This window comes from Juglans microcarpa x Juglans regia, chromosome 5S (genome assembly GCF_004785595.1).
Source record: "Juglans microcarpa x Juglans regia isolate MS1-56 chromosome 5S, Jm3101_v1.0, whole genome shotgun sequence".
Lineage (NCBI taxonomy): Eukaryota > Viridiplantae > Streptophyta > Magnoliopsida > Fagales > Juglandaceae > Juglans > Juglans microcarpa x Juglans regia.
In genome coordinates, this window is record NC_054603.1 from 30,572,386 (window position 1) to 30,598,294 (window position 25,909).

Here is a 25,909-nt window from a genome sequence, read left to right on the forward strand (position 1 = left end):
AGGAATGTTTTGCAAAACATGCTTTAAAAGCAAAAGCCGAGAGTCATTTGAAAGCAATTGGGCCTTCCAACCCTCTATGTGATCTAACTTTCTTAATCAATCCTTCAAAATGTGCCACTAGAAGTCTTCCTAAAACAGTGGGGTCTCTGCTATATGAAAGGAGTTTCTATTCTATTTGTTTTTTGTGAATTTCTATTTTTTGTTGTTTGTGAGTTTCTAATTCCAGCAATTGATAACAAAGTGGTGTACCTGTCATGGATGTGGGTACATAGACCTCAAGTTATTGAATTACTCCACAAACGAAGGAACTTCAATGGTTTAGGATAATGAATATTCAGTCATATGGCACGAAAATGAGAGCTTCTTCAAATGGAGATAGAAATAATGAAAGAATACGTTAATATGAATGAAAAAGAAGAGAATGAAGTAAAATATGAAATCAATAACGAGGTGGGGGAAAAAGGCTATATTATCAAGAAGAAAAGCATCTGGTCTCAACAATACAAAAGATATGGCCAAGAAATGGTTTACTTGCTGCATAAATTACGATCTCAATCCTTTAGACCTCCTTTCAATTTAAAAGGTTTGTTATCTCAATACGCAATAGATGTGGGAAATTGTGCAAAATGATAAGTTGAAAGATTAGTAGCAGCAGTTATCACTTTTCAGTGGTTAAATCAATGCTGGAATAAGCTTTGTCTTGCCTTTTGTTGCTACGAAAATGAAGAAATGCTTTGAGATGAAATTTTATTTTAAAAAGAAAAAAAAAAGGAAGACTTTGTGGTCTCTTCTATCCTACAGGAGTTTCTATTCTATTGCTTTTGTTGTTTGTGAGTTTTTGATTTCATCATTGTCTAATTAACTTTAAAATGACTGACATTAGCATGAGCGCGGTTGGTTGTGAGGTTATTTTTCACCTTTATAATCTTCTCGGAATCTTCAAATCTTGTTGTCTTTGTTTTAATTTTCCAATTTTGCATATCTCCAGGAAATGTCGTGCATGCCTAGGACTTGGTGTAAATCAGTGGCTGAGTTTGAGCAACAATTGGTTAAGATGAACTGGTGTAACAAATGGGGTATGGAATCCAAAAATGTGATTGCAAAATGGTTGAATGGGGTATGGAAATTTTTTTGTTGTGACTTAATAAAGCCGGATGGTCGGTCTTATACATTAAGAAATTATGGTGGACTTGTAAATGTGTAATATGTAAATGATCAGATTATGGAGCCCAATGTATAATATGTAAATTATGGAGCCATGAAGGGTGGTAATTTTTTTTTTTTCACTAAAGATCAGATTATGGTTGTGATTGTAGTTAATGTTTTTATTAGTTGAGGAAGTGATGGTGGTTACGTTGCTAGTGATTTTTTTTCACAGGTTATGGTTATAAGAAATTGATGGTCGTTATGTTGCTACTGATTTTACATGTCATTGTTATGAGAATTTGATGGTGATTACGTTGCTGGTGTAAATGGTGGTTATTGGATGTAAATGAGCTTGTGGCAAGAGCGGCCGCAATAAACTCTGACCAAGCCTTCAAGGAAGATGTGCAAAGAGCGTTTGGGCATGGTAGATGTAGGCTCATAAATTGCCAAAAAGATCACCATAATAATTCCTGAAATACTGAATGCTTGGATGTGTTTAAAAACTTAGCTTTATGGTTTGTTAAGCATAATATCTATACTCATAGAATTATCCTTAACCTTGATAATTCCTTTGTAGTAGTCCATCTATAAGCTTATGAGCGAATATCAGCAGTATCCTAAAGGTTAGGAATGTGAGAAGAATCTTTTTCCTTTTCCTTTTTTTGGTACTTCTTGTTGTTTAAGCTTGCAGACGTATCTTAATGGGTATGGCACTATAGACGCTTTTGAATGGGCATAGAAGAACGAAAGCACGGGCAAGAAAATAGAAAGTAACGGCTGTCATCCAAATGAAAATATTACAAGTAAAGCTCATATTACATAATCATATACAAAATATTACAACTACCAAACTGAAAATGCCATTACATTCTTGGACTTCAGAAGTATTACAAGAGATCAACTGACTCCAGTACCACCCAGAAGTATTCAATTGGTTCTATATACAACTAACTCTCGAGTCTTCATTTCGGGCACAAGACAACTTTGGAATTACCGCCAGTAAAAGTAGAAGCCACAGCAAGTGTTCCATCTTTAGCTTCCATCACTACGATCAGAATGGGGGCAAAAGAGAGCTAATAACATCAAGGTATTTTAATAGAGACACATAACACACACACAATATGCTAACCCATTTCCTATATACACACATATATTGACATATATGGATAAGCCAGCTTTCACACTACCACAGGAAGGAAAGCAATAGCTAGGTAGAACATGAGGAATAAAAGTTCACAAAACAAACATAACAACAATTCTTCTATGCAAATTCTGAACATAGATCATGAACGCATGTTTCAATAAAAGCCTCAAGAGATCTGATGGGCCCTCAAGTTCACATCTCTTACAATTGAGATAGTCCTCTGTTCTTGACTTCTCGTATCAGAAGCAATTTGTGACACTTTGCATTTATATTAAGGCATCACTTATAATAGAAAGTAAGTTACTCAGTTGCTTATTTGATAGCAGCTTTAACTAGTTCCTTTTTTATTATTTACAAAAAAAAAAAAAAAAAAACAGCTAAAGGATGGGACACCGCCATTCATGATAATAGTATCACAAGAACCATGAGCCATCACCCCCAAATGATAGAAACTCATCAGCTTCAAGTTTCAACTTTCAAATATGACTAAATTTCCATTTTGCACTATTGACTGCATTTCTTGACGCCAATGACACCGTTGTCAATAGAAGGACAAAGACAGGAAATTGATTTAAAACCCAAACCCAAAATAGGGGGAAATATTTTATAATAGTCATCTCAATTGTTTCTGACATACGAGATAATCAATGGAGAAATTGAAGAAAGCACGCATCTCTTTGACATTTCTAACACTGCACCATACTAAGTAAAGAAAAATGAAAAGCAGATATCAGAAATGAACCCAGAATGCTAACAGCTAATTTCCCAAAATCTAAAGTACCATAGCTTGTAATAAAATATATACATAAATAGTGTCATGGCATGTGATGATAATGGACCCATCTGAAAACTCCCGAAAAAAGAAAAAAACTCTAAACTATAAATTAATATAGATAAGCAAGAATTACAACCAAGATAAATTGCAAAGCTTTAAAGGGAGCTCAGATACTTGACTATAGAACAAAAGAAAGAAAACATAAAAAAGAAAAATAGTTATAGGGAACCTTACCATTAGCCTCCTCCATGGTTCGAGTTGTGAAGAATGAAAAGGATTAAGAAAATGGGTACAAAAGAGAAGTGTGAAAAGAGGGGGGCTAAAGAGGAAGAAAGTGAAACGAGGAAGACAGAAAAACTGGTCCAATATTTATTCACATTTTTGTTGGGGGTGGGGAGAAGAGATCTTCTAGGGTTTCAGCGGTGAGAGACGTGAATGGGCTTGGGTGAGGGGCGTCAGGGAGTGATGGGTGAGGGAAGAGTCTGACGATCGGGGAGAGGGAGAAGAGATGTCGTTGCTTCGTGTGGTCTGTGGGGCGCTGGGGTGTTGCAACGAACTGGGGGTGAGGGAGGTTCGTTTCGAGTCTGAGGGAGAAGAGGAATGGCCGAGGGAAGCGTGATGGGTGAGAGAGAAGAACCGTGACGTGGGCTACAAACCGAGTTCGTGTGGTGTGCGATCAATAGACCGGGTGTTGAGTAGATAAATTGAAATGAATCTGCAGACCTACACGTAGGGATGTAATCGGTTCGGTTTTATTTTTGATAAAATTTAAGACCGAATCGGTATATATCGGTTTTATATTTTTTAAAACCGATTACGCACCAGTTATTCTTTTAAACCGGTACTTCCGGTTTTATCGATTTTCGGTCCGGTCCGGTCTGGTTTTTCGATTTTTTTTAAATGTAAATTTCATAATTTGTCATTAAAAATTTGTTTATAAAAAAAAAAAAACTTTTAGTATTAATTATAAGTATTAGTATTAGTTATAATCTTTTAGTAAAAATTTTTAGTATTAATTATAAGTATAACTATAATCTATAGTTTATATTAGATTATTAGTATTATCTATAAACTTATATATTAGTATTAACATTTAATGTAATAATTTATAAATTATATTATGAAATTATTTCATATATATGTATATATATATATATATGAAATTATAAATTAACATTTAATGTATAAATTTATAATTATACATTATATATAAAACTTATTTATATTAATATTTAATATATATTTAAAATATTTTGTATAAAATTTATATATAAAAATATTATTTTTTATTTTTTTTAATCAACCGATCCGGTCTGGTCTAAAAAATCTCAAAATTGGAACCGACTGATTTTTACATTTTAAAAATCAGTTCCAGATCGGACCGGTTCAAAATCAATAAAATCGATCTAATTCGGTCCGGTTTAGACTGATTTTTCGATTTGAGATTACACTCCTGCCCACACGCACGTTTAAACTTCTTTAAGAAAAAAATAAAAAATAAAAGCAACGTCGCGGTGTGCGCGCGTAGGTTGAGGAAACAAGAGATCCACTACAAGGAATTTCATCTTTTGCGGGGCACGAGCTCACCTCAATTCTCCTAATATCTCGCAGCAAAATTACACATGTTGCGATTTCCACTCACCGCAAGTCGGCCGGGAGTAATACGTCTGGTCAGAGCAATTTTGGTGAAAAGTGAAGTTGGCCGCTGTTCCTGCAGGTTTTGCCTCCGATCTTTCTCGCAGCAAAAGTCGATGGACAAATACGGTTTGAAGGGCAATTTCGACTGGGACATTGTCTGAAATCGTGGTCATTTTCGGCCAATTTTTGGGGCACCGCAATTGCAGATGTCGGCGACTTTTGGGGCGCCAAAATTGCTGAAGATGTTGCTGCCTACATCTCCTGCAGCAACCACGGTCGATCCCAAATTGGTTTGAAGAGCAATTACTGCCAAATTGCTGGGACGCCACCATTATGGACATACGGAGAGTTTGGGTCACCGCAAAAGGGAACTTCAGATTTTGTCAATTAGATCCAAATTGCGGTGAATTTGGTTACGGCGAAATTTGTAGTAGTGCATGCGGGAAGGGGTGAATCCGCAACAAATGCCATTTGTTCAGCCTTTCAAAATCATGGGTATTTGCGGTGAAATATTTCTCAATATTGGCTTCAAACCAACGCAAAAATTGGTTGGAAGATTTACACCAAACTCATGGAAATTATCCTGGTTATAATTTTTATGCTTTTTTCGAATACATTGAAAGGTATTATATATGATTGGAACTGGATCTCAGAAACCAACCCAGGTAATTGTTTCTCAATCTCAATTGTCACGCCCATATGCATTTCATACAATAAATCTCATCTTTTGCAGGCCAGATGATCTGTGTAAATTCAACCCATTTTTACAATGCATCAATTGAACAACCCTGTAAACAGATGTGGCCTTATTTCTCAATAGCGAATTGGACAGCCCAACTTGTATCAATTTCCTGTCATTTTTTGTTTGAATTAATTTGCCTGTGTTTTAGGACTTTTTGTTTTAGATGTAATGTAGGAAATTGACATGTTCGGCAAAATAAAACACCATATATTTTACTTGCATTTCCATGTACAATATTGCCATCCAGTTTTCATACAAGCTTGAATAATTAACATCTCATTTACAAGTTGTATGATCATACGTTATAACAGGTAGAAAGATCAAACGTCATGCAAAATCAAGCTTAAATTCCAAAATCCATACTGCCACTAAACACATAAATTCCATGTGTCACTCATTGGTCTTGTCTAATAAAACATGGCTATGCAATTAAACCTGGGAGTGAAGTCAAGCATATAGCATCCTGCAGGCAGGCGCATTGGTGCATTAAAAAGTTACAGCTGAGCTCATATCAACCTGGCCCAGAGCTACCTGCATATTACAGAGATGAAAATTTTTAGTGTGAAAACAAGTGTAGAGCCCACATGACGTCATTCAACATTCTTATTGAACATAAATAGTATATCCACCTATACTCCATTACATAAATACATAGATAAAAGTTGATTTTTACCTAGTAAGCTATATTTTCCCAAGGTGCAGGTTTTAATATCAGAAACATAATTAAAACTTGTCTTACTACTTTTACTTGCCATCACAGTATCTTGGAAAAAGAGAATAATATACAAGCATCAAGAAATGTAAGAAAATGGAAAACGCGCAATATGAAAGTATTAAACTGCATCTAGTTTTAACTTTTGATATAAGTGCCTTCTAGAGAAGATTGTTTCATTTTAACAAGTAAATTCATTGAGAGTCAGTGTACTCATTTCTACTAAGCTAAAAAATAAAAATCAGATTTGCAGTGGAAGAACTAGACTCCTATCAAAGCTAAGAAATGCATCCCGTAGAAGATATGGGAAAATCATGCATTCTGATCACACCAAATAATTTTCTCCAAATTCCATAGTCAAAACAATTACATGCATAGTGAACATATATCCATCACCTATACTCCATTACAGAAATGCCTAAAGAGAATTTTCTTTTTACCTAGTAAACTAGCTTCTCTCAAGTTGCAGGTCGTCATTATCACAAGCATAGTGAATTATTAAACTCTCTTAAACATTGCAAACAAGACATGCAGTTGGAAGGGGTTTTAAAGCATACTTACATAGTGTTAGACAAACCTTGAACAAAATATAGACACAGCACCATTTTGCAACAAATTCACATCATGACTCTGCAACAAATTTTGCAACAAAATTTCAAAAAACTCCCAGTTTAGAAGCCCATCCAGCTAAAGATCTCCTTGAGTGTCTATATTAGACACTCTTTGAGATGTTAAGTCATTCATCCTCTGGTCATAGGACATTTGCCAAACCAATAATTGTCTTACATCCCTTTTAAGCTCATCCAACTCGGTCTTGTACATCAATGCCTCGTGTTTATGCTTCTCATTTTCTTAGGCTAGGTGCTCAAATTGTGCCGACATAGCTGATGGTCTAGTCTCGGGTATAACTGAACCACCAACTCCCTGTGTATAACCAGACCTGTGTCCTAGCACATCTTTGAATATTGTATTTGCAGCCTCATCTATGCGCTTCTCAAACTGTATCTCATCTAATTTCTCACACATCGTATTCTGATGCAAAAAGTTCTCTTATATGAGTTATAGTTGAAGTAAACTAAGTAAAATGATAATCTATGAAAAATCTCAATTTTCTTAGAATGAGTAAATTAGAGGCCACGCACATAGTAGGTTTTTGTCATGGAAGTGACAAATGCCCATTTCTTCTTTGACCAATGAGTTTCTTTATAGAAGTTAACTAAGTTTGATGCGCTTGGACCCTGATTAATACGTACATAAATATTACCCACCCCTCTTTCTATTACACACTAGCACTGACCATTTAGCTAATAAAGAAGAAAATTACTAGAATCTTACCATCTCTTGCATTAACCTCACAACCATTCAAATAAGACTCATTTAGTGAAAATAAGCACTACAACATTCAACCATTTTGTTGAAGTGCCTGTACAGAGGATGCCAAGGTAAATTTTCTGGTAAAACTTTTGGTCCCAACTTTTCTCTTCTCTGATCTAACATGAACGTAAATTTGCAAAGGAACTAACAATCACAAAATTATATATATTGACCGTTTTCCTTTTCCATTTACATTCATTTGCACATGTAGACATGGGTATTTCCATGTGGTGAACAATGACTATAAACAGACAGCCAAGGGAACAGCTTTCTCGCCCCCAACAAAAATGTAACAAGGAGGTGAGAAATCACATAGAAGAAAACAAATATGTGGGAAAAATTCCCTACTTGGCAGTTACATCCTATGCACTTATTCAAGTATGTGAAAATATTTCAGGTTACCAAACACGAGGATGCACCAGAGAGCCAGTGGAAGAACTGGAATTGGAGCATGGAGGAAAATACTTACATGGATCTCTTAGTGCTTAAAAGTAAAAGTCTGACTGCTCCACCTAGTGAAAGACTGGCTCTGGAGGGCAAATCCAAATTTGTTTGGTTTCTGAAGTCTGTGCATTATACTGACGCCTTTTTACTTTTAAGGTCTCGTTTGTTTTCAGAGATGAGATGAGATTAAAATTAAAAAGTTGAATAAAATATTATTAGAGTATATTTTTTAATATTATTTTTGTTTTGGAATTTAAAAAAGTTGAATTGTTTATTTTATTTTTTATTGAAAGTTGAAAAAATTGTAATGATTAGATAAGATGAAATGAGATGAAATGTTTTCCCAAAACAAACGAGGCATGAGTTATTTTCACAGTACTTAAAAGTTGACAGCCATTTTGCCGCTTAGATATTTCACACTCCCGCGCGCGTTTTATTTGTAATGCTCATTGTACTCTGCCTTTTTGTACAGCCAGTGGGACCCATTTGAAAAATAAACATGATTTTATTGTCAGCATGCCTTCTTGCCGCTTACAATACCAAGCAAATGATGCAAATACCATTGAGATTAATATACTACCTGCATTATGTAACATTTGGACATATTGAAAATCCAATATACTACTTGAATATTACACATGATCTGATTAATATATTAATCATTTGGCTTTCGGTGCAGATGAGGATCAACTCACGCATGGATTTTTGGATGCCTCATCATGGCAATTATCGAATAGTCATTGTTCCCTTTTCGGTGCAGACCAATTTCTAAATGTACTGCAGCCTTATATTTATATATCATGACCAGAATAGTTCATGTCTGTAGGGTAAAATGTAATTGTTTATGTCTCTGTTGAGAATCTTATGGCTTAAGTATACGAGCACATACATATTTTGTATTTGTCAAAAATTCATACCAATCCACAAATCCATTCCTTGTTCATTGAAAGGAATTCCTATATATGCCTCCAACGAACAAAGCTAATAATGTGCATAGGAAATAGCATAGTACTATTCAAATCATACCTAGAGAAAAGCTGTTCTTCATACCAAAATGAACATCAATAATCAAGGTTTTTCCCATTCATCTGTCATATATTAATATCAATTGGACACTCAATCTTCCCCCAAAACGAAATCCTTTCATTGTTTCATGTATATATATATAAAGATAATTGGCACATGTTTCATTAAACCACACCCAAGGGAATAGCATTTTGACTTTTATCTAGAGAATATCCAACAATAGCCTACATTAAATATTTGATTGATCCAGATGTAAAAAACAACATTAATGGTAGCTAATTGAATAAGCATTAATAAGCAAATAGCTAATTTCATTTTATAATAGTAATGTTATTATAAATATAATTAGGCAATTATATTCATTCTGTAAAGAATAATCATTAAAAAAAAAAAAAAAAACCTCTTCATGAGAATCTAGTCATGCACTCAGTATAAACCTCATCAAAATGGAGCAGCCATAAGATTCTCAATATATATGTAGAGACATAAACAAAGTGTTCAATTTGCTATACAAGATGGCTGACTTATGGCAATAGATGCCTTTGACCAACGCCTGCAATAGATTGTACATTTCATGACAATTTTCCCAAAATATTGTATTCATTTTTGCATTGGATCATCCCTGTAGTGACCTGAATATGCACTATATTCAATTTTTGCCATTACAGTCCATGTGTAAAAATTCATGATTTTTTGTCCTGTACTTTTAAATTTAATAATTAATATCTAATGGCTGATCCTATATGCCATTCATCTCATCATCTGAAGTAAATGGCCAAGTACATATATCTATATAGTTGATGGAAAGTTGGTATTACAGGAATTTAGTTCCAGATATATATTCGTACTTATCAAAAATAAAAAAAGTTACAGATATTCAAAGTCAAATATTGTTGAAAAAGGTTACAATTGAAAAGTAATTTTCCATACATCTGCAATTACAATAAATAGCAGTCGGCAGCACTACTAGAATGCACTTCTTCTCGACCAATTTCCCCAATATAATTGAAGGAACTCGATGCACTGCAGAAAAATACAGATGCAACAACTCAGTAAATAAATAAAAGAAATATGAAATAAATAGAAGCAGCACAAAATCAAATATTCCCACTAAATTATGTATAGCACATTCCAGAGGACCAAGGCCAGTTAAAGTAGATGCAAACAAAGGAAACTATATATGTTCATCAAAATATCTAACCTATCAGATGCAAAGAATCAATTGTTTCCCTGCAATTCGAACATGGCTTATTGTGATTCATCCTTCATCCCCACACCAAGCATGATTTACAGTACTATACATCCACATGCTTAATGAGGATTCCAATAAAAAATTAATTGAGATTAAAACTGCATACCATTGATATAAAATGGTTCCTGGTAACTTACAAAAATTATGACCACCTGCAGTAATACAGATTTCATCAATAAGAGTTACACATGTAGTCTTAAGAAGATACTTATAATTCTCAAATACAATTATACTTTAAAGCCTATATGCAACTACCATTCCCTTTCAGAGCCAATGGCACCAGCAAGAGTTGAAAGCAGATGTCACCACAACGATTGTATATTTTATGAATGGCATCACTGCACGTCCAACAAAGTCTGCATAACCTACCACTAAAAAGTAAGACATAAATTTAAATGTAATTAGGGGATACATTTTTTATAATCACACACACACACAAATATATATATGTTAGAAAAAACAAATGCAGCCATATTGTGAACTATAATAATATTTGACTTAATCATTAGAATCAGTCTGGTACATGATTTTTCACGCATATCATTGAAAACTTTATTAACATGTGTGGAGATGGAAAGAAACACCCTGATCAATATATGTGGAAAGGGGTGTTAGGGTGTTTGCATATAAAAAATCTCATCCACAGCAAGTGGTCCTCTCTAGTTAATAACATCATGTTAATCGACCATTCATCTGTATTGTAACTGGAGAGCCATAATTACGTGGCATCCAGGTTCGAAACATATATATTCCTTATTTGTTTTCCAATGTTCAAACATGCAATGCATGAGATTTCAACAATCAAGTACCTCTATGGACATATTAATTGAACAGGTTTTTTTAAAAAAAAACTAAAGGTCATTTAGAAAAGTGTTTTAGACAACTAAATTTCTTTGAGCCTAGCTGTTAGAGTTCCAGCTGTTATGGGTGAAAAGAGGAAGAAATCCTAACTCAAAGTGGAATCTGTCATGCAAAGTGAAGCGTTGAAACTGAAATGTTAGAACTTAAGTGATTAAAGTGCGAACTGAAGTATTCTAAAGTGGAGCAATATGGTGGGTTAAGTGAAGTAATTAAAGATGCTGAAAATGGTGCGTTGAAAGAGGAGGATATGGTGCATTGCAATGAAGTGCTAAGGAATAAACAAGGCAGGGTGATACGCTGCCCTGTTTCTTCCAAGTCATGAAGGCCAGCGTTGCGCTGCGTTTTGACATCTTCTTTTTTATTTGGACCCTTCTACACCTATTACCTATCCTGCAGGAAGGTGTTTCTGAGGTCTCCTTTACCAATCCTTAGTCTGTTAGTGAATGTCAGACGAATAAGTTAAAAGAGTCCATCTAGGTACAATCCTAAATTGGGGACTCCGCATGTACTCTTAACATAATTTAGTCATTTCCTATCTTGATGTTTGACACTAATGCCCCTATCCTTGATTTAATCTGAAATATAGTTTTTCAGATCAAGATTCTCTCTCAAAATTACATTTTCTCTTCAATCTATTTAACTTTAGCTTCTGGCCAGAAACTGGTAACCATGGTTATATAATACAATGTGCAAATTTCTAGTACTTATCACCATTTTTTGGGTGTTTCTATGAAACTGGTAACTTGGTTTCTGGAAATGAAATATATGTTTCCTATCTTGCTGCCAAGTATGCATACCATTGTACTTATCAAAAAAAAAAAAGTATGCATGCCATTGTACTGATTATGAAGTTTGTGACTATTTTCTATCTATTTCTACTGACTATTACATCTTCTTTGCTTTACACACACACACTTTTTATGTAGCTGGTAATCTGTTGGGGAGCTAACATTAGTTATTATTAAAGGCATCCAACATAATAATAGAAATCCATATTAGGTTGATCAACTCCATCCACATACATAAACTTTCATATGTATATCCCGCAACAACATAACCCAAACCTCCAAAAAAATTCCCAATACTTACAAATCAGAATCTAAAAATTGTTCAAAACAAACAATTCAGCAAAATAAAAGTTTGTAATGTGGATAACTTTTGCAATTTTACCTATTAGTTGCAAAAGAACAAAAAACCTGGCTAAATAAAAATACCCAAAATCTGAGAGAGATAGACACGGATTGAGGGAGAGAATTGTACCACCTGTTAGAAATTTGGACTTACCAAATTCACCCCAGGATCCACTTTTTGGTGAAATATGAAGAAACCAGAGAAATAATAATACAAGAATTTACGTATTGTAATACACTATGTGAAAAACCACCAGACCCAGAGAAGAAAATACACTATGTGAAAAATTATTACAATCACACAATTTTTCTCCTCACCCAAATGACACCCACAAAGCTTTCCCACTAGTAAAACTTTAACTCTCACCTCTTTCCTTTTTACAAGAAAAAGCTAATAGAGGACTTTTCTTAGAGTCACAAGTTACTAATTAAGCTTATAACTTGGTGTAATTAACTAAGAGGCCAAGCACCCTATTTATAGGCCTTGAGGCCTGCTCCTCAATTCTCTCCCACCGATGTGGGACTCCAAAAGAGCAAACCCAACACCACCTGGATTGAAAGGAGAGGAGATAGCTTGCTTCAAATAGCCACCGCGTGGAGGAAGTGGCGCGCGACGCTGTAGCAGCTTTGATTGCGGAGGAAGAGAGAGGGAAAGAGAGAGAAGACGGCCAAAGATAAAGAGAGACAGAGATGACTTACCGGGCAGGCGTGGAACGACGGCGTGCAGGAGGTGGACGGTGATTGGTGTCGTCGAGGTCGAGGGTCACCGAGAAGACAGGAAAAAGATCACAAATTTCTTATCGTTTGCGAAGAGAGTTTTTTCTCACAGGAAGAACAGAGTTTTGCGGAGAGAGTCAAGGGCATTTGCTTTAGATTTTAGACGTTATCGTTTAATGCGGCGAGGAAAATGTCGCTGCAACAGGTCCATAAGTGTATTTCAATTCCTGTTGCCGAAAACATAAGTTGCGACGAGTCCAAATCGCCGCAAATAGTGAAGTTAACCGCGAATATACGACCCGCCACAACAAAAATTCCGCTACAGTAATACAGGGGAGCCGTGCTACGTACAGTCCCCACTGGGCCTGCGTGCGCACGAAGAGGGTGCTTAAGTAATTTTACTATAATTTTGTTCAAATGTCAAAAATATCTCTCACTTCACATCATCTTCCTTTCTCTCTGAGTCTCTCATTCTTATCTCAGACCAGATCAAGACAGCCCAGAGTAAAACTCCAATCGACGTCATCTTCTCCTCCACTAGCCGCAGACCACATAATAATCGAATTGTTCTCAAGAATTCCAATCGTTATTTTTTCAAAAATTTACAAATATTACCCCAACAGAAAAGGAAAAACCTCAAGTAATACGATGCATTTTACTGCTCATGAATTCCGCTCCACATCGTAATTTTCTCAAGTGGGTAAAAATGTTTGCCAACAAAAAGCGAAAACCTCAAAGCATATCATAACTTTCTACTATAACGATCAGAAGAAAGACCACAAAATCACAGTCAAAAGACCACAAAATCAGTGAATCACAGACTCACAGTCAATCAAAACCCAAAAGAAAGGAAAAAGAAAATTTGCAGCAGGCGTGTTATAACTCTGCACATATTTAAACTAAAAGTGAAAAAATAATATACAAAACAAACAAAAGAGGTGAAAGAAAGAAAGAGAGACCTTAGAGCAAGGAAAGACAACTATGGGCAAGGAGAGACAACCATGGCAATGGAGGCTTTGGAAATCATCTGCGCAGATAGAGATAGAGAGACAGTGTTGTGCGTACGCGTGGGTGGGTTGGCACTTTTTGTAGTTGACACTTAGCACGTGAGAGGGAGAGCTTTGTTTATGAGATAAATGAAATGCTCTTAAATAAAACGAATCGTTTCGTTTCGTCCGCACGAAGGCCCCAACGGAGGACTGTGTCCAGAATAATTCAATACAGGGTCTGTTACGTTAAATACTCGTCCACAGCAACAAAAACTGGCAGCAATAACCCATTTTTCTTGTAGTGAGAGTTGAATAGTATAAGTCGTTTACGGTAAGTTCTTTGAACTATATATATGATCAGAAGCACAAAGGGTCGGAGGTCAGTGAGATTCCTAAGGCCTTTAATTTTGCAGGATCATGTCTCCGCCTCCTCATTACTTAATCTTCTCTGGATGCCTATTTCTACTGCTCCTACAACAGCTCTTTCCCGTCTTCCAAGCTGATGATGTTGGCACAGCTGCCCGATACGGCCCTCCGTACATACGTAAGTTGGCACAGTGACTACTATGCTCCTGATCATATTTAAATCGATCCATATATGATAGTAAAACTAACACTGTTATTATATTCTCGCGCATGTATAATCAGCCACAGTTTGTTTTGGAAACGACGAGGGACAGTTCCCGACGAGCAACCTGTTCGCGTCGGCCGGCGAGGGGATATGGGATAATGGTGCTGCTTGCGGGAGACAATACTTGGTGAGGTGCATCAGTGCTGCAGTTCAAAGAACCTGCGTTCCAGGTGAGACCATTCAGATAAGGATTGTGGATCGTGCGCTCACTTCGGTTTCTAGGCCAATATCCAAGGATGCCGCCACCATTGTTCTTTCCACCACTGCATTTGGTACAATCGCCAACCTTTCGGCTACCTTCATCAACATCGAATTCCAACAGTAAGTGATATTGATAATTTTGACTTTGATTTTTCAGCTTCTAATTGGTATAATAAACGTCTGAATTAAAGACTAATTTCTTTGTATATGCAGGGTTTGAAGGGCAGGGGACATGATACTCTATGAATTGATTCATCAAATTACCGCAGAACCTGACTGTCCTGAGATCTATAGTTTTGAAGTCAATGTGGAAAAAAAAAAAAGAAGAAGAAGAAGAAGATCTTTAAGTGATTAGTTTCATATCCCGCTTTATTTTTATTTTTTCTCGTATTGTATTAATTACTTCAGAGATAATTGTTTGAATCTCTTGTTATGATGTTAAACAAGAGATATGAATAATGAATAGTATATTATTTGACACTTTTGTCTCTCTCCAAATCTTTTTGCCTTCTCTTTCGTTTCTTTGATGCCATCAATATTCTACTTAATTATAAAGATCTCCAAAGATTCCTTCCAAACAAAAATATCTTCAGTGTTTTTGAAGAATTAATAAATATAATTATTTGAAATAAATAATATCAACAAGCATAATTACCGACAATAACATTTAAAATGGAAAACAAATACTAGATATACACATGGATCTTATAATTTGGCGTAATATATGTTGGGAATAAGTGTAGCTAAGACTAACACGAAGTATAGTAGCGGAACTAAACGAAAGAAATTGATGACAATCACACAGAAAGAACACCAAGAATTAAGTGGTTCGACTCAAAACGAGCCTACGTCCACTGGTGGGGTCGGTATCGAAGATTTCACTATCAACGGAGATGGAGTACAAATCAATATAACAAAACTTCACAAGGAAGTTATCTCTCAAACTCACTCTAGACTTCTCTCTCAAGAAAACACTAAAGAAACAACTCAAATGAATTCTGAAGTCTTATTTGAAATGAGAGGCGCCGTTTGATATTTATAGGAAAAGTGAGAATTCACTTTTGTGAACATTGGCTCGAGCGAACATCGAGCGAGTGTCTAGCGAACGTAGATATTCTGCACTTCGCTCAAGCCAACAGTTGTGCAAGAGTCGAGCGAAGCTCTCTGCCTGAACTCGCTCGAGCTGGGTGTCAAGCGAGTGTCGAGCGAAGCTCTCTGACTTGGATATTGCTCAAGCTGAATGTCGAGCAATACTTGAGCGAAGCTCTCTGTCTGAATTCGCTCGAGCTGAATGTCGAGCGAATGTTGAGCGAAGCTCTCTGTCTGAATCCGCTCGAGCTGAGTGAACCTCCGCTCGAGCGAACCTACGACACTTGCACTGTTCAATCAGAATTCAAGCCACCTCATAACAAATCTCCACCTTGGCTTGAACTCTGCCAAAACACAAAAAACCTCCGACCACAAAACCAATCCCCACCACCAAATCCCTTACGGGAATAACAAAATGCGAACACCAATCAAGTCCAAACAAAGTTTGAACTTGTATACTGCAACTGGCTTAGTCATCATATCTGCTGGATTTTCTGTAGTAGCAATCTTCAGAATCTGTATAGCACCCTCTATAACAATCTCTCTGAGAAAATGGTACCTGACATCAATGTGCTTCGTTCTTTCATGATACATTTGATTTTTGGTCAAATGTATTGCACTCTGACTGTCACAGAATACTGAGATCCCATCTTGTTGTAAACCCAAATCATTGACCAAGCCTTTCAACCAAATGGCCTCCTTAACAGCCTCTGCTGCTGCCATGTACTCTGCCTCGGTAGTTGATAAAGCAACAGTGGATTGCAGTGTTGCTTTCCAACTGATAGCTGACCCACACAGAGTGAAAACATAACCTGTCAATGATCTTCTTTTATCTAAGTCTCCAGCATAATCTGAATCAACCAAACTAGTAACTTTGGAACTGAGATCGACATCTCTATCAAATATTAACCCAAAGTTCAGGGTTCCCCTCAGATACCTGAGTATCCATTTCACAGCCTGCCAATGAGTCTTATCTGGGTTAGCCATATACCTGCTAACTACGCTCACTGCTTGTGAAATGTCTGGGCGGGTGCAAACCATTGCATACATGATGCTGCCAACTGCACTTGAATAAGGAACACTAGCCATGAACTGTTCCTCTTTAGTTGTCTGAGGAGATAGGCAAGCTGAAAGCTTAAAGTGCGTAGCAAGTGGTGTACTTACTGGTTTGGAATCAAACATCCCAAATCTCTGAAGCACTTTCTCAATGTACTTTCCCTGGGACAAGTACAACTTTTCAGCTTTCCTATCTCTAAAGATTTCCATTCCCAAAATCTTCTTTGCAGCACCTAAGTCTTTCATTTCAAACTCATTTCTGAGTTGGGTTTTTAACAAACCTATGTCAAATATGCTTCTAGCAGCAATAAGCATATCATCAACATATAATAGCAAATAAATGAAAGACTTATCAGATAATTCCTTATGATAAACACAACTATCATAGTTACTTCTCAAATAACCATGATCAATCATAAAGGAATCAAACCGCTTATATCATTGCCTTGGCGACTGCTTCAAACCATATAAAGACTTCTTCAATCTGCACACATGATCTTTCTTGTTTTCAACAATGAATCCTTCTGGCTGATGCATGTAAATGGTTTCTTCAAGTTCACCATGTAAGAACGCTGTTTTAACATCAAGTTGTTGTAGCTCTAAGTCATAAAATGCTACTAAAGCTAGTAGTAATCTGATCGAACTGTGTTTCACCACTGGAGAGAAGACTTCAGTGAAGTCGATGCCTTCTCTCTGACTGAAGCCCTTAGCAACTAAGTGTGCCTTGTACCTTGCATCTGTATCACCCTGGATTCCCTCTTTTCTTTTGAAAACCCATTTGCAGCCAACAGTCTTTACCTTCTTTGGCAACAGAACCAAATCCCATGTTTGGTTTTTGTGAAGAGACTCGATCTCTTCAGTCATAGCTGCGCACCACTGTGCAGATTCTACGCTCTTGACAGCTTCTGAATAACTGGAAGGTTCCTGACCAACTATATTCTCTGTCGTAGTAAGAGCATACATAACCATATCTGCATGAGCATACCTCTGAGGTGGTCTAATCTGCCTCCTCTGTCTACCAGTCGCTATACTGTAGTCTTGCTCACCTTGTGCGCCGCTACTTGAATCAGAATGATGCTCATCTTCAAAAGCATGATCTTGGGCGCCGTTGGGCAGCCCTTGTGATGCTTCCACCTGAAACTCCACCTGCTTTCTAACATCCTGTTCTTGTCCTGTAGACTCAGAATTCTCCTTCCTCTGACTAAGCATGGACTTTTCATCAAAAGTGACATCCCTACTGATTACAAACTTGGGTGATTTAGGATCAGTACACCACAACCTGAATCCCTTCACCCCACTGGCATACCCAATGAATATGCCCTTCTTTGCCCTTGGCTCAAGTTTTCCATCATTAACATGGAAATATGCAGGACAACCAAAAATTTTCAAATTTGAATAATCAGTAGGAGTATCAGACCATACCTCATTCGGAGTCTTCAAACCAATCGCTGTGGCTGGAGAGCGATTGACCAAGTAACAGGCCGTGTTGATTGCTTCGGCCCAGAAGTCCTTAGCCAAGCCTGCATTAGAAAGCATGCTGCGAGCTCTCTCCAAAAGGGTCCTGTTCATCCTTTCAGCTACCCCATTTTGCTGTGGAGTATGTCTAACTGTACGATGTCTGGCAATACCCTCATTTCTGCAGAATTCATCAAACTCACCTCCGCAGAACTCCATACCATTGTCAGTGCGAAGTCGCTTGATTTTCTTGCCCGTCTGATTTTCAATCAAAGCTTTCCACTGTTTGAAGTTGACAAATACATCACTCTTCTGCTTCAAAAAGTAGACCCAAACCTTCCGAGAGAAATCATCAATGAACGTAAGCAAGTATTGAGCTCCACCTTTTGACGGGTCGGAAGATGGGCCCCAAAGATCAGAATGAATGTAGTCCACAGAACTTTTGGTTCTGTGAACCCCTGTAGAGAACTGAACCCTGCACTGTTTGCCAAACACACAGTGCTCACAGAAATCCAGTTTCCCTATCTTCTGATTACATAACAAACCCTGCTTACTAAGAATTGACATTCCCTTTTCACTCATATGACCCAAACGCATATGCTACAAACGAGTGACATCTGAATCTGGATCATCTGAAACTGACACTGCAGCTGCACCTGTCACTGTAGAGCCCTGAAGGAAATAAAGACCATTTGTCTTATCTCCTTTCATCACAACCATAGAGCCCTTACTGACTCTGATAGCTCCACCTTCACCAGTGTACTTGTAGTCCAGAGAATCAAGAGTACCCAAAGAAATGAGATTCTTTTTCAACTCTGGAATATGTCGAACATTAGACAATGTCCGGACAATTCCATCAAACATCTTGATTCTGACTGAACCAATTCCAGCAATTTTGCAACCCATATCATTCCCTAACAAAACAGAACCTCCGTTGACTGATTCATAGTTAGTGAACCAGTCCCTCTTGGGACACATATGGAAAGTGCAAGCTGAGTCCAAGACCCACTTGTCACTAAAGCGACTATTGGAGTCGCTTATTGCTAGAACAAGATCTAGGTCGTTAGACCTATCATCAGCAACACTAACGGCATTAGATGAACTAGTGCCGTCCTCCCTGTTTTTCAATTTTGGACACTCGTTCTTGTAGTGACCAAATTTATGGCAGTAATGACATTTGACGTTTTTCTTACTAAACGTTATTTGTGAACTGCCTCTGGATTTCCCCTTATTCTTTTCTGAACCCCTGTCATTCGATCTACCCCTGCTTGAGGACCCTTTAACAAACAAGCCACTAGCTTGTTCATTAGTGTTCTTCACACTTAATTTATTCCTCAACTCCTTAGAATTCAAAGCAGACTTTACATCTACCAAGGAAATTGTATTTCTACCATACAACATGGAATTTACAAAGTTCTCAAAAGATGTGGGTAATGAACATAAAATAATTAACGCTTGATCTTCTTCTTCAAGCTTAATATCTATGTTCTTCAGATCCATAATGATTTTATTAAATTCATCTAGATGTTCAGAAATAAGAGTACCTTCCTTCATTTTGAGAGTGTATAACCGTTGTTTCAAATACAACCGGTTAGTGAGAGATCTCTTCATGTACAGATTCTCAAGTGCCGACCAGAGACCAGTTGCAGTCTCCTCATCAGCAACCTCTCTTAAAACTCCATCAGATAGTGACAAAAGAATAGTACTGTGTACCTTTTCTTCTTCTTCTTTCGAAGGAGCCGGAGAATCTTCAGATACCGAGACTTCTAATACTTTTGACAAGCCCTGTTGTCGCAGTAAAGCATTCATCTTGATGCGCCATAGACTGAAACTGTTCTGACCGTCAAATTTCTCCACTTCGAACTTAGCCATAGCCATCCCTCCAGATCCTGAGCCAAGCTCTGATACCAGTTTGTTGGGAATAAGTGTAGCTAGGACTAACACGAAGTATAGTAGCGGAACTAAACGAAAGAAATTGATGACAATCACACAGAAAGAACACCAAGAATTAAGTGGTTCGACTCAAAACGAGCCTACATCCACTGGTGGGGTCGGTATCGAAGATTTCACTATCAACAGAGATGGAGTACAAATCAATACAACAAAACTTCACAAGGAAGTTATCTCTCAAACTCACTCTAGACTTCTCTCTCAAGAAAACACTAAAGAAACAACTCAAATGAATTCTGAAGTCTTATTTGAAATGAGAGGCGCCGTTTGATATTTATAGGAAAAGTGAGAATTCACTTTTGTGAACATTGGCTTGAGCGAACGTCGAGCGAGTGTCGAGCGAACGTAGATATTCTGCACTTCGCTCAAGCCAACAGTTGTGCGAGAGTCGAGCGAAGCTCTCTGCCTGAACTCGCTCGAGCTGGGTGTCGAGCGAGTGTCGAGCGAAGCTCTCTGACTTGGATATTGCTCGAGCTGAATGTCGAGCGATACTTGAGCGAAACTCTCTGTCTGAATTCGCTCGAGCTGAATGTCGAGCGAATGTCGAGCGAAGCTCTCTGTCTGAATTCGTCTGAATTCGCTCGAGCTGAATGTCGAGCGAATGTTGAGCGAAACTCTCTGTCTGAATTCGCTCGAGCTGAGTGAACCTCCGCTCGAGCGAACCTACGACACTTACACTGTTCAATCAGAATTCAAGCCACCTCATAACAATATATAAAAACATAGTAATTTATAAATCTGTTTTTAGCTTCCCAAATTAAGGTTCTGCTTTTTATCAGTGGAGCGTGGGGGCATCCCATCTTTCAGCCATCCTTTATTAAAGAAAAATGAACTATCGTTAAACTGTCACGATCATATGCCAACTCATGCAACGGAAGATCTCAATTACCCATGACCGCTGTATTGTTTTTTCTTTACATACTTTCCATTTTACATTGTATACTTTTCTTTTTAATGACTCTACTTTTGTATATAATCCAGTTGTTGAAAATTGAATAAATCGTACAAAATTCAATGCAGTGTTCTTCATCTTTTATCCTTTTCTCTACACCCTAGCTTTGAGTTTGTGCTCTCCATTCAATGAACTTCAATGTCCATATTTAATTTCAAAAATTTTATTCATCATCTTCATATCACACATTATATATAATTTTTAAGTTTTTTTTCTTATCAAATATGTGATATATAGATGATGAATAAGAGAATTCAATTAATTTTAAAAAATAAAATAAATAAAGCTAATATAATATAAGAAAAATTATATTTTCAAGTTAGAGTATAGAGTACACCGAATAAAATGATAATATGTTATAATTTCATAAATCAAATATTATCATTTCAGCAATGTAGACTACATACCGACTTAATAATAGAATAACTCATAATATATTAACAAATAATATATATATATACACACTTATTCATATTTTGGAAAATTGATATTAGACTAAGTACCATTCTTGCCTCTAGATCTATAACTTCTTCACAACCGTGACCGTACACGTACGTGATCTTGGCTTTTAACTTATAATGTTTTTAATGTAATATACACGTGATTGCCATTGTCTAGGAAAACGAATCCTCCTTTTTGTATGCTTCGAAAGAAAGAGGCGTGAAAAAAGAAACTTATCTAACTCGATTCATTATTGCTTCTTTAGGTAGGACATACGAAAAGGATGTCTTCGGCAGTTTAATTTCCGTCAAACAGAAAGAGAGCTTGATCTATCTCTGTATATGCCGATGTCAACGCTACAATTAACTTAATTCCTTTCTTTTTTTCTCCTAATTTCTATATTGTATCTAACGTTACTTTTAATTTAACTCTCTATATATATTTTGAAGAATTAGTTTAACACTAATATTTTAAAAACTCAAACATATGGATAAAACATTTGGATTTTAACGATTAATGTTGACTTTTCTAAGCATAGCATTTCCAAGAAAATATTGAATTAATATAAAATAAACATGTTGTCGTACATACCTTTAAAATTTAAAACAGGGACAAATTCAAATTGCAGATTTTTAGGTGACATGAAGAAGAATTTATAAATAAATTGTCGCATTATATAACCGGGCAAATATAAAATTTATTAATTGTATGTACCTTGACATGTCGTACTCGTACCGCCGACCAGAATAATCAGCTCGCTTTTAGCCTCTTCACGCCACAAAATTAAAAATTAAAAATAAAAATTTTTATCAAAAAATTGGTTGGTAGGGAGAAAACCAAAAAGGAGTGTTGAATACCCCAATTTTCCTTCAGTGGCTTCCGGAATGTTTGGTCGGGACAAGTGCGACTCTTGGGGGTGCTGAATCTACGGAGAAACAATCTCCTTGGCATGGTTCCCGATACATTTTCAGACGATTGTGGATTACATTTCCAGACGACTTCTTTACTTTTGACACAACTATTGCTTGATTTTACAAGACAAAACTCACATAATATAGCATGTGGCATGGTTTAGAAAACATTAGCAGTGTTCTTTTGTTCTTCTATTTTTTGTTACGTGGATATCATGAAAAAATGATTAGTTTCAGAACATGCAATTGGTCTTTATGTACTTTTGCAATTGGTTATTTGGGAAGTTTTTTTTTTGTAAGTACTCTTGGAATTGCACCGTATTCCTCCCTTATAAGTGAGGATTTTTTTAATAAAATTGGATAGAGGTCACTCTTGAACATATGACTTCGACTCTTTAAAAAAAAAAAAAAACACTGTACTTGACCACACAACTTTAAAAATTTTACAAAACAAGGTGGCCATTGTTCCCATTATCCATTCTTCACAAGATGGTTCTTTTTCACAACTACTACATCTTGCTTTGCTGTCAGGGATACTAAAATGTAAGCTGCTTCGACGGATTGTCACTTGAGGGTCCATGACTTTGAAACTAATCCATGGGCCTAATTTTCAGGTATGAGGAGGTTTTTTAGACATTCTTTGAGCTCCTTGCCTATTCTTCAGCAACCCATTTGTTCAATTCCTTTGGGTACATGGGTTCCAAAAATTGGGGAGTCGAAGCCATTTGCAATGTTAAGGCCAAATGCGTCTCTTAGTGCTGCTTTAACTTTATTAGTTCAAGGTGATTTTCCTTCTTTTCTCAAACTACTGCACAAAGTAAATGTAGCTTTTATCTTGTAAGAATTGGCATATTTATCTCAGCCATAAAGTCTATGTAAACCTGAACTTACTGTGTCGTGATTTTGATCTCATCTCATTACTCTATGTTTTAATAACATTGGACTTGTATTATACTATTTCAATTATAATCACCTTCCCTTTGCAGCTGGAGTTAGTTCAATGCCAATAGTCGATGATAATGGCTCATTGCTGGATATGTATTCACGAAGGTAATTGGCTCTCTCTCTCTCTCTCTCTCTCTCTCTCTCTCCCAGTTTTCTACACAGCTATTAGTGAATGATCCATATTTTTTAACCATATCAAGAGGTGCTTTGTATTTTCTTAGTGATATCACTACTTTGGCAAAAGATAAAGCATATGCACAGATTCGCCTTGATGAAACGAGTATTCACCAGGTAATTTCTCAATCTTATGTATTTATCTGACTCCATCGGGCATGCATGCTGGTTGTATTGTAGATAACAACCTCTTTAAATGCTTATACTTTGGCACTTGTTTTCTCACATAAAATGGCAATGGTTATTAATCCAGATGCTTTGTAATCCTTCTTTTAATTATTGCTTACAGAATGTCTTAGGTAGTTAGAGTTCAAAACTTAGGTAGTTGCTTACAGAAAGTCTTGGTTTAAGATTATGTTTATAGGTTAGTAAATCTGTTTCTTGTGGATTAACTTCTTTAACTTTCTTTAAAGAAGTTAATCCACATTAACGATACTATAAATAGTATTTTGCGACGATTAATGTATGTCACAAATAGGCTTTTAGCATCAGAATCCAAATTCATCAAGAAAAATACATTTGTGACGATTATTATCAACAAAAATGTATAATTGCGGTGAATAATGTTGGTCGCAAAAAGTCTTTATGGTTCCCATAACCCTTTAGCAGCGAAGATAAAACTCGTTGGAAATACTTATTTGCGGCGATTTTTATAGAATTTGGACGAACTGTTACCACCGTAAAAACTTTTTCTCAATGATAAATGCTATATCGCTGGAAAGAAGAAGAGTCTTTTGCGGCGATTTATTTACCAATTGCGTATATATAGCCGCAATTGACTTTTCTCAATGATTTAATAGGCAAACAAAAAGGCATTTGCGGCTCTTTATTTACTATTTGTGGCGAAGTAAAAACGTTGAAAAAAGCAACTATTTGTGACAAATTTTGATAGTCATTGGAAAAAAATAGAAGTGAACAAACTAATGCAACAAATGTGCAGCAATTTATAAATCACTGAGAATATTGTGGCAATTTTAGGCACTTGCGGCAAAATTAATCACTAGAAAAAATCAATTTTCTTGTAGTGACCGAGGGTAGCAGCATAGGTGGCAATGAAAAAGGAAAATACAACGAAGTGAAAGAAAAACAGAGAGATAGATAGAGAGAGAGAGAGAGAGAGAGAGAGAGAGGCCGAGGAACGGAGGAGATAGGTGGTCGGAAAGGGAGATGGAGAGAGAGGAGCATACTGGCATGAGGTGGCGAGGTCGTTGCGTCGCGTAGATCGGGATTGAACAAATAGGGAGACGACGGTGGCAACACGGTGTCATTGGGCTCAACCACTATCTCCTGCATCGAGAGCTTCCTCTACGTCCATTCCGGTAGCCGTAGCCCACGACCACACCCAAGTTCCACCTCCCTCAACCAGTTTCAACGTTGATGACCAAACCAAGCACCATCCAGCCCAAATGCCCTTACTTCATAAACCCGAAATAGAGTAAATCAGTGCCAACCGACCCAGCCAAAAACCAGTGCAAGTCCCTCCATGTGCACGTCCAATACCCTCTATTCCACACAAGGCCCACTACTCACCACCTCCCATAGTTGTCGTGAACCAACAAACCACTGTTTTGCATAAAACCACTCCTACACAACCATGACTAGCAAGCCTTCCACATATGACCAACGTAATGCGTTGGAGAGAGAGAGAGAGAAGCATACGGTAAGAGAGAAACGTCGAGCCCCTGCAGCTTGCAGGGGATGAGGAAGAAGATGATAGGCTTAGGGCAACCATCAAAACTTGTGTTTTATATAGGAAAAATATTGGGAGCAGCCACTATTGGGAGCAGTCACTTTTACACACCCTACGTAGCATCATTCAAATCACACATCTTCTAAATTCGAAATTACTACCAGATTGAGAGAGAGACGATGAGAGAGAGAGAGTGGAGATGAGAGAGAGATCTTATGAGAGAGAGATCAAGGAAAGAGAGAGATCTGATGAGAGAGAGTTGAGGAGAGAGAGAGAGACGATGAGAGAGAGAGAGTCGAGATGAGAGAGAGAATCGGGGAGAGAGAGAGACGATGAGAGAGAGAGAGCGAGAGAGGAAGAGAGAGATGGGTAGAAGCTAGAAGGTCTGGTGCATTTTGCACTAAAAAAAAAAAATAAAAAAAAAAAGAGCCATATAGTGTATACAATGTGTGCACAACTATAGT

General features: G+C 36.9%; 1 protein-coding gene and 3 long non-coding RNA genes across 6 annotated transcripts; 2 read left to right on the forward strand and 2 right to left on the reverse strand.

Moving 5' to 3' along the window:
- Window positions 1–1,917: 1,917 nt before the first annotated feature.
- Window positions 1,918–3,765, reverse strand: LOC121268151. Its single transcript, XR_005941125.1, has 2 exons — window positions 3,300–3,765; window positions 1,918–2,191 (listed from the first exon to the last, which is right to left on the reverse strand). It is a non-coding gene; the product is annotated as an uncharacterized LOC121268151 (long non-coding RNA).
- Window positions 3,766–4,582: 817 nt separating this feature from the next.
- Window positions 4,583–8,016, forward strand: LOC121268152. The gene is made up of 3 exons (XR_005941126.1): window positions 4,583–5,198; window positions 7,743–7,831; window positions 7,929–8,016. It is a non-coding gene; the product is annotated as an uncharacterized LOC121268152 (long non-coding RNA).
- Window positions 8,017–9,764: 1,748 nt separating this feature from the next.
- LOC121268150 lies at window positions 9,765–14,074 on the reverse strand. Of its 3 annotated transcripts, XR_005941122.1 has the most exons (5): window positions 12,794–13,434; window positions 10,752–10,838; window positions 10,509–10,624; window positions 10,360–10,405; window positions 9,765–10,024 (listed from the first exon to the last, which is right to left on the reverse strand). It is a non-coding gene; the product is annotated as an uncharacterized LOC121268150 (long non-coding RNA). The 3 variants fall into 3 exon arrangements; XR_005941123.1 differs by lacking the exons at window positions 10,752–10,838; window positions 12,794–13,434 and adding an exon at window positions 13,921–14,074; XR_005941124.1 differs by lacking the exon at window positions 10,752–10,838.
- A 286-nt stretch (window positions 14,075–14,360) lies between these two features.
- Window positions 14,361–15,087, forward strand: LOC121268146 (EG45-like domain containing protein). The gene is made up of 3 exons (XM_041172277.1): window positions 14,361–14,494; window positions 14,599–14,902; window positions 14,996–15,087. Exons 1-3 carry the CDS (start codon window positions 14,368–14,370, stop codon window positions 15,000–15,002), a joined length of 438 nt encoding a protein of 145 aa, XP_041028211.1. The 5' UTR covers window positions 14,361–14,367; the 3' UTR covers window positions 15,003–15,087.
- The last annotated feature ends 10,822 nt before the right edge of the window (window positions 15,088–25,909 follow it).